The sequence below is a fragment of the Dendronephthya gigantea genome, unplaced genomic scaffold, assembly GCF_004324835.1.
Source record: "Dendronephthya gigantea isolate DGI-Jeju-01 unplaced genomic scaffold, DenGig_1.0 000006F, whole genome shotgun sequence".
Taxonomy (NCBI): domain Eukaryota; kingdom Metazoa; phylum Cnidaria; class Anthozoa; order Malacalcyonacea; family Nephtheidae; genus Dendronephthya; species Dendronephthya gigantea.
The window spans coordinates 2,693,955-2,703,733 of NW_021163016.1; the positions used below are offsets into that span (position 1 = coordinate 2,693,955).

Here is a 9,779-nt window from a genome sequence, read left to right on the forward strand (position 1 = left end):
AAGGTTTACAGGTTTTCAATCAATTTCACTGAGCTATTTTGCAAACTAGTTTAGGTCAGTGACAACCATAAAAACCTGATACTAATCTCAGAGATTAAATTTGCGTATTCAGGATTCACCGAGCATGGGATTATCAGTAAATCCTAATCCTAATCCTTACCTCTCAAGGATTAAATCCGTCAGGAACTTAAATCGAGTCATAACATGATCAAGCTTAGCTTCAAGTAACACACTTCGTTTCAACGCTATAAATATATTTGGCTTCAGTTTATACAGTGTGAAATATCTTATTACTCCCTCGTTCTTGTTGAATCGTTTCACGGTAGTTGATTAATATTACGAGATTTACACGAATTGTTTTATTTTTCTTCAAGCACTTATTTCTAACCCCTGGCAACGTCTGTTCCACGTATATAATGAATTGAGTTTTTTGCGCGTCGACAGTGTCATGACAGCGTTTCATGCTGTAAGAGATGTCCTATCACACTATTTGATACACAGCTTCTCCATCGAAATCAACATGGTGCATAAAATACAAATATATACCTCATTCCTCATACATAAATTTGTTACTAATTATAATGCTAATTGCTAAAACCATTAGTTGAAATTGTATCTAAACTCGTACCCAGGCGGCTCGGGCGGTATGGGCGGTTGCTCTTCAGGTATTTTGTGGGTGATAATCTCCAAATCGAGCAAGCGAAGCTTCAACTCCATATCTACCAAAGTGTTGAGATCACTCGACCATCCATGAGATTGAACCTAGAACAAAACGCGGGAAAATTAGTATTATGTTAATTAATGGTTGCATATGTAGGTAACTACGCATGCTCAGCTATACACAGGTTTGTACGAGATATGGACAAGTATAAAGATGAATTCGATAAAATTTACTTACTTTTTTGCCGAGTAAAATGCTTAAACCGTCCACCCAAATCTCAAACTAAAAAGGTTTACAAAGATTTTAAAAGATAGCCACAAAACCATAGTTTATAATGTATTAAAATGTGCTTGTATTAAATGTGCTTACGGTTTCTTGGTTTGGGGCGATGAAATTCAAAGGCGGCTTCTCTTTCATTATAAGCGAAAACGCCAAATGAATAGGAGTCTAAAGAGTATTATATTATAATATAAATAAGTATTTAATACTACACAAGTGAAATCGTAGCTCAGAAACTTAAATTCTGCTTTCGTTAGTACAATAATAATAATATCTCTGGACCATGTATGATCTGGACTATGAACTTTATTACAATTTAATAATCACTTTCACCATAAGTTTTTACATATTACCTTTTTCGGTCTGCCCGCCTCTTGGGTGTGGGGACAAGCGGCACCAGTCTTCAAATCCTCTATTTCGCCGACAGCGACTAAATACGACAATATACAGTGAGTTTTCGCTTGCAGAAACGAAGTATTCTCACCACATGCTTTTCGAGACTTTATAAACCACTGATCTAAAAGCCACTGAATGCGTAACCGAATGTGAAAAGCTTTTTCTAACAGTTCGGGAATTATACATAAAAGCATTTAAAGTTATGCTCATTTTGAAATATTTTTTTCTTTAAAATGAATTAGTTTGATTTAAAAGGACGCTCGACCCAGAAGTATAGAGATCAGGGGCCGGTTGTATCAAGCCCGTTTATCTTAAACGGCGGATAAGTCAAAATTAAATAACACTCTTACATTTACATCTCTCTTAAATGAGTCAACTTGAATATTATGCACTGAGTATGTAGTTGTAAACAGTATCTTTGTATTAAGGTTAAAAACATTTAGTTCGCTTGTTGAATAAAACGATAGACTTGCTTTCTATTTTGAACTTAACCACCGTTTAAGCTACAACCGGCCCGAGTGATATAAATCATTTAGAGTTTGTACTTTTATTTGGCAATTGATCGGTATTGGGTTTTGAGCCTTCTTCACAATTTCCGTGATGAAGAAATCTTCTATTTTGCGACAATCTGCAGTACCAATATTTCTCTGCAACAAAGCAAGTTGTAACAAAATTAAAAGTAAACAAGGCTAGTCATATTTGTCTGTTTACGAAAATAGAGACGCGAGCAATGAGATGACTTTTTAAGAATCCTTGGAAACTTTGCTTGGAATAAAGACCGCGAACAAACCTTTAGCTTTTCGTTTCACTGCTTGCTTTTCAAATCGTGTGCCTTCACGGAGCAGATTCAATCTCTGTTAAAACAAGTTTAAACGTTGCCAACTTTTGCCAAATTTTGTCTTTATCAACAGCTTATATAATAATACGGAAAGTATAATAAATACCTGGTTCTTAACCAATTCTATTAGTTCGGGCATGATTCTTTCTCGTAAATGGCTAGAAATTCCATGAAAAAATGTATTTACAATTGTTGACGAATTTACAATGACGAAGTTGCATTTACAATCACATGACGAATTATAACCGCATCTGCTGTATATAGTTTCGTATAAAAATTGTACTTTTTTATATTCTGAAAAACTTTATCAGCTGAATTTTACTCGAAATTGTTAATTAGAAAATGCGCTATCCAGCTGCCAGCTTTTTTAAAAGATCAGTAAATCCGGAAGTGTCTAAATTGATGATTCTGTAAGCGGAGAAAACTCGAGCGGGGAGAAGCAAATTTTGGTTTTAACAAAGTATACAAAAGCGGTAACTATACTCCTCTAGAAACACTTAAATGTTTTCACTGACAACAGAAAACAAGACGCTTATTTCCGCTGTGCATGAACGAGGGTCGCCGCCATAAACACTGCATGTTTACATGCAATACCAGCAGTACACAGGCTTCACTGACAAATTAGGTCAAAGGATTTTTAACTTGAAATATGACTTACGCCACGGGTTTTGATTTTACGTCGATGCTTGTACCGCTGCCTTGGATCATACCAATGATGTTATCCACTTTGAGGTTATTTATGTACGTCTGGATATAAAGAATAAAGTCATTGTAAACTTGAACACTATACCCAAAGTCCGGCACTTCCATGAGATTGAGCCAAAATGCCTCAAATTGCCTTTTGGCCGGAGTAAATATTGACTTTCCTGCGTCGGTTTCATGTGACATTAAGGCAAAGATGACGATAGCATATGCTTTAGAAAATATCGATAATTCTGGTTGCGGTTAATGTGTTTATATAACCATTTTCATTCAAATTTTTTAGACATAAACAATCATTAAATTGTACATTACTTTGAAGACATCTAAAGTTGGCTGTTTCTCTTTCAAAGTCTCTTTTATCTGTTTTTCCACGACACTCATAACCTGAAGAGGGTGAAAAAATATGAAAATGAAAATTATATCATTCTGTTGCAGGAAAAGAAATAGTTACTTTGAGAAAAAACAAACATTCACCCAACTTTTTTAACTTCAGTCACAGGAATCTAATTTAAACAGCGCATCTTAGAAACAAATATCGCTACTACGTGATTTTTCAGCCCTCGAAAGCAGGAAACACTTAAGTCTATTTTTCAACTCTGTTTCATATAGCAACGGTAATCGATGCATACAAATTCGTATTTTTATAAAATAAAACTTAAAACTAATACATCGTATTGGTGGTTTCAAGAGTTTCTTAACGCTGATTGGTTTTCGTTAAACTTACTCTTCCGAAGTCTTCGGTTTTTGCTTTCATTTCGCGCCAGGTTTTTCCCAACAATGTGATGCATATGCAAAAGAGTTCCTGAAATGGCGACTCGGTCGTGAAAAAGATGGGATAGTATTCTGAAGACGTCTCGTCCGCTACGATGAAAAAAAAAGCTGTGAATTCTTTTTGTCTTGGTAACTGGACAAAATCGTTAGAACTTTCAAACGCTATCTGGAATGACTCACGTTGCTCTCCCATATTCAGCAATCTGCACAGCATCTTCACTAAAGCGATGCTCGATTTACCAAAAGGACATTCGTGACCATCGCCACGGCCCATATTTTCCAGTACAACCTTGGGGAAAAACGAAAGTAACAACAATGATTTTGCCAAGACGGAACTAAGATTTCGAAGCTGAAGGACTAAACAAAGAGAATTACATAAGTTTTCAATTCTCTGAGGATGGTTCTCAAATGAAATTGAAACATTTTGTGTTCCCAACGACATGCACTGGTCTAGACGTCGTCGTGCAAATGCCAGTTAAAATCCCGACCCACAGGCCAACAGTTGTGTGGGATGTACAGAATTTCAAGGAGAAACCGGAGGAACTTCATTTGAATCAGCTCCAACAAGTTCGTGAGGTTTACTAAACAGTACAGTGAGTTACCTTTATATAGGAGTCTGGGAGTTGCTTGCTAAAGTATGTCATACAATCGAGTGGTAAAAGTCCCGGGGGAGTTTCTCGGAAGTTATCAGATAATCTTTGGAAATGCTAGAATGAAAAAAGGCAATGTTACTATCCATTTTTGGAAGGAAGGAAGGAAGTGTTTTGCTTTCGAATTTGGGATGTAGAATGAAGAACACTTTCATCATGTAATCTTTTGTCAAAACATCGAACAAGGTCAACCAATCAGCTGGATTTTTTTAAAAATCCTCTACGGAGTATAAAAAAGCATTTGCGTCCTCACTTTAATACACTTTATTCTATGTAATTCAATCCTACATAATAGAATTTTTCAGGAAAATAAATGACAAAAATGTCGACAAATTCGAGGATGAGATTTTCCCGCCAAAACTGAGCGGTCTGTATGTGAAATAGTCAACAGCTCGGGAATGAATCAAACCGGCTTGGCGTATAAAATGTCGACATCTTTTCGCGCACTCACTTCAAAACCAAGTTTTCTATAATCTTTTGTTGTCCTAACTTGCGCATCAAAGTGAACGATATTTGATTCAAATACCGCCTTGCGAAGGTTTTCGATTTTATCTTTCTCCGCCTGAAATAAACGAAAGTAATTCGGACCAATGAGCATTCGCGGAACATACTCGTTAACCAATCAACGTTCGCGCCGCGTACTCGTTGGCCAATCAAAATATACCTGGTCATCCTCTTTCATTACTGTGTTCATTCTTGGGAGTAAAAAGTTCAATGTCAATTGTTGATATGTGTAAAGTTGGTGCGCCATTTCGTCTGAGACACCTCGTGGATTACGAATAATATTCTAGGAATGAAGGCGATACATGAGAACGTAAAAATGCTTCACAAATGTTGTCATTTTATCGAGTTTCTATATGCGGCTGTCGTTCTCAACTTGTTCATGCACTAGTTGGAAAATGTCCAAAGATGAATGACTGGTAAACAAACCGTGCTCAAAAGCCAAGCATGCTCACATTCTACGGAAAAATCATGAAATATAGATTGAGAAATCAAGTCTGTCATCGCGAATAATCAGAAAATTAGAATTCAAGGACTTTCAATAGCTACTTTTCAGAACTTCAAGGACTATTAAAGCATTGAATTATTAATTTTTTTCAACTCAATTGCATTTTTAACGACATTCAAGGCAATCGCATTCTGCATGGGACTCGACCGAGGGCGAACAAATGAAAAGAGTGGGTGGTCTTCGGGAGAGGCGAGGCGCGACCACCACCTACACCTTCCGTCCACTCACCGTCAACAGAACGTTCCGTACTCCAACGGACAATATTTCGCTGGCCAAATTCTAAGACAAATATACACAATGAAACATTTAACATCATGAATCAGTCTGTTGCTATCAGATTTTAAAATCGTGCGCAATTTTTTACAAAAAAACGGCGCCGGATAAAAGTCATAAAACGTTTTTCACTAAACAAGCGTCAGTCTAGTTACCTTTCTGCGATCGGGCGGCGTTTTCATTATGAGTGCATTTATTAAAGAGATTGTATTAATTTTGACATCCTCGCTAACGCTAAAAGAATGAAAGGGGGCAGAAATTTAACAAAATGAAACTTCCTACAAGGAGGCGGTTCCATGTACTCAAAGAATTTTGCACACGCAGCAACAGGTTGGTCTCAAAAATCAACTTTGAAGGAAATTCCAATCGGTCAAAAACATATTTTAAAATGTTTATTATGCCACATGAATATTGATTGAGCAACGAGCACTGACTTTCTGACAATGGTTTCAAGTCAGAAGACGGACTCACTTTTGAAGATGTTGTATTAAACTATCGATTGTCACGTCTTTCACTACAGCAGCGTAAAAATTGGGACTGCAAAAAGAAAGTGAAGAAAACGGTTAGGAGATGAATTATGAAGCATTTCTACTTGTGTTGTAGGCGAGAGAACTTGCAACTTGGAGTTTGTACCGACCTGTTTTGCACTATAGACTCCAGTATTGATAACGACCTTTTTAACACGGTAGGGTCTGTTAGTTGGGGTGAGCTGACAAAACTACATAACTAAGAATAAAATGATGGGTGTTAGAACAGCAGTATGGTAACGTGGGTGTCAATTGATTTCACAAATCCCATAGTCTCCAAATATTTCAAAGACATTATGACATGGGTAGAACAGATTGCAGTCAGGACATTGACTGAATCTTTTCTGGAAATTGGAAAATTGTAAGTGCTAATTGTACCTTTTTAACAAATACATTATTGATCAAGTCCCAGGTCACTATTCCATGCTCCATAAGTTCTTGGAATGCCGTCAAAACATGGGCTCTCAATTCACTTGAGCTACAAAGAATGGCAACAAGAATTTAAAGTTGCTGGACAAAATTATGGTTGAACTATGCTGATTCATGTGAATACATACTCAATGCCACTCTCAAGCATGTAAAGTAACGTCCTCAGGCCATCGAGATTGATAAACTCTGTTGCAAATGTTGGGTCCTTTTGAAAAAAAATGGAGTTACTTTTGAAGAAAGGCTGGGATAATATTGAGAGAAATTACTAGCAAGACAGTCAAAAAATCACTGACAAGACACTCCATTTCAATTACAATATAATTTGCTGTGATTTTAGTTTTTTACCTCGGAGGCTGTGGCCAATTTCACTAAGGCATGTTTGCTACTTTCGCTGTCACCTGACTTTATGTCTTCATACAAAGTACGTGCTAACATATGCTGTGAAAGAGGAGATTTCAACTCAAACAACCGCATACATCCGCAAGCTTTCTCCAAACACAATTCTTACCGGTGATATTCCAATTACTAAGACAGCACCATTTGAGAGTTCACGCCTATTCTAGAATATTGAAATGGAAACAGCTTTAAAATCATAATCATACATGCCTTGTAACATACCATATACTATTGTGACCAAAAACACAATAATGTGTGGTCCATATAAAAATTTTCGAAGCTCATCACCACCTTTCTCATGGTGGTGAACTGGTTTAAATGTTTTGTTTTTTAACTGTCCTTGTACCTGCTCATTTATAAATGTATTGCTATCAGCGTATTGTAGAGCATATTGTTCTGAGTTTGGTATATTCCACCTATTAGGAAAAAGAGGTTGAATTGAAAAGGTTGAAATGACATCCGGGTTCTTGCTCGTTATATGAGCAAACTAGAGTATAAGAAATAGATTCTCAGTTAGAATTAGGGTTTTATCAGGAACAGACGTTTGTTTGCTCGTATATCAAGGAATGTCTTTTTTAAGAGATCTTTTTGTTTTATGACATATTTAATCATGTAGTATTGCAATCAATGTCTATCCAATAGTAATTTACATAATGAAAGCTGTTACCTACGCACCCCTCCCCCCATAGGACGAACACTTGGAATTAATTTCGTGACAGCCTAAATTCTGGTTGAAACAAAACTGTGACAAATCTTGAATGTAAAGAAACTTTGAATGTTTTTGTATGCGGTGATTGATGGATTTGAACACTGGGGAATATCAACGTCGAAATTCGAAAGTGGAACAATCCATTTTCACACGTCGGAATGCGCCCATGACATTAAATTATGACATATGTTTACAAAGTAAATTATGGGCAAATTAGCCGACCCTAACAACAAACATGATATTGAACTGAACCAAATCGTATTACCTGGAAAGATCTCTTGACTTAAACAACCACAAACAAGAGGGTGATTGCAGTATTCGAATGCTTATGACAATTACTCGAACAGAAAATGCAATTAGAATTATATTTCACATTAGAACTATATACCTTACCCTTTGCATAATTCGTCGATGATGTCTTGCAGTTTTCTCGTCTATAGAAGCGAAGACGACTGATTTATCATGTTGGAACCGACACAGCGATAATACCGAATGTTTCAAAGAGAACATTATGTGGTGAATAACATATAAACATGATTTCAAACCTGATCGAAATGCAGAAATGAAGGCGTAATATTAGGAATGTTAGCCGGTGGTTCAACAGCCAACTTGACTATATTCGATCCTGGTTGCTCTTTGCGTTGCATCTTTGCAATGTGTTCAAACAATTCCCCCTTTCAAAAGCTCACTGAATCAATCAAAGCGTAAGAATATCCTTAAAAAATTCTCCAGCGCGACAATATGATATGATGTGACCAAGCACTTCCTCCCGAAACAATTGCGACTTTTACAGTATGGTGTCACAAATTTTCGCTGTCAAATACGATTTATCATTCCGTGATCTTTCGTCGGCACGTCACGAACTTGATCAAGAAACAGCTTTGCCGCCGATACATCCACGGGTCATACCAATTTCCAGGGTTATATTCGTGTATGTACCACAATTAAATATGTAACATGGTCAAAGGAAAGTTTATATCAACATACACCCAAAGTTTCGCTGTTTTCGGAAACCAAGGAGGGGTACGGTGGGGACGTTTTGCTTCACTCTCCGTCTACCTCTGATCTCTATCACTATGACGGTCTAGACTGGATGTTCATCCCATCCAAAGGGAGAGAACTTACGCATTCCCCCTTCCTTATTCCCTCCACTTCCCTTTCAAAAGCCTGCTATGCAGGTTGCGTGTAAATATGGTTTGTTGTTCAAACATCTGTAGAAATTAAATTAAATTTGTCTTGCTTCATTTTGTCAAAGCTTAATTTGGAATAGCTTTAGATTGTAAGAAATGATCTAGCGTAGGTGGGGAACAAAGGACGTCTTGTTCCCCTCACCACACGTTATGAGAGGAATCTTCCCCTCCACCCCCCTTTTCCCTCTTCATAGGATTTGCCTCCGACAAGTAATATCTCATGTATTTTTGATCTTTGAACGGCATGTAATATCTGACATAATGTTTACATTATTTCAGAATTTGCACAAGGGGGATATGTCAGTTTCTCGATGAATAACTTGTCTATTTGACAAACAAAAACCTGTCGTTTTTCTTTGTCTTAATATTAAGAAGCTAGCCGCCATACCATAATATAACTTTCTTTCCTTTTCGGACGCTGACAGCAATCAAACTGATCTCTGACAAAAAAAATGACGGGATCAAAACCGGCTTTTGTTACACAGAATAGTAGCAATATCAAAATAGAACAAAATGCTTGTAGCAATATTACAATAAGAATATTCCATGTAATAAATTGTTACTTCTTCATTCAATATCGAATATTTGGTTGTAGTGAATAAAATCGAAAAATATCTGTAGTACAAAGGGTATTAAAAAGCCCGCCAAAGATTGCTCCGGAATAAATTCACATTTCCCAAGGCTGAAACTTCTCACAACGAACAGGATGCGGAGAAAAAATAGACAATACAATTAGCAAAACTATTCAACTTTCGAACGTATGAAAGACCGTGCTAAGAATTCCACTTTTTGTCTTTGTTCAAAACGATTTGTGGAAAACGGTGTGGGCATATGATAAAAGCATTACGCTAGTATTTGCTTTGTGTACAATATTGAACTCAGAGTTATCTTTTACTATTAAATATCGCTATATGGTTTTGCTGGATGATTGTATAATTGTGCTATTTTG

At 36.7% G+C, this 9,779-nt stretch overlaps 1 protein-coding gene across 1 annotated transcript; it reads right to left on the reverse strand.

The window, feature by feature from the left end:
- Positions 1-237: 237 nt before the first annotated feature.
- LOC114516452 (engulfment and cell motility protein 1-like) lies at positions 238-8,659 on the reverse strand. Its single transcript, XM_028535937.1, has 25 exons — positions 8,186-8,659; positions 8,034-8,074; positions 7,278-7,347; positions 7,044-7,094; positions 6,881-6,973; positions 6,664-6,740; positions 6,485-6,584; positions 6,217-6,305; positions 6,051-6,116; positions 5,735-5,813; positions 5,535-5,585; positions 4,962-5,084; positions 4,749-4,859; positions 4,250-4,354; positions 3,828-3,936; positions 3,601-3,737; positions 3,189-3,260; positions 2,833-2,921; positions 2,281-2,332; positions 2,127-2,190; positions 1,882-1,983; positions 1,294-1,370; positions 1,031-1,108; positions 899-943; positions 238-762 (listed from the first exon to the last, which is right to left on the reverse strand). The coding sequence occupies exons 1-25, from the start codon at positions 8,285-8,287 to the stop codon at positions 601-603; spliced, it is 2,145 nt and encodes a 714-aa protein (XP_028391738.1). The 5' UTR covers positions 8,288-8,659; the 3' UTR covers positions 238-600.
- Positions 8,660-9,779: the final 1,120 nt, after the last annotated feature.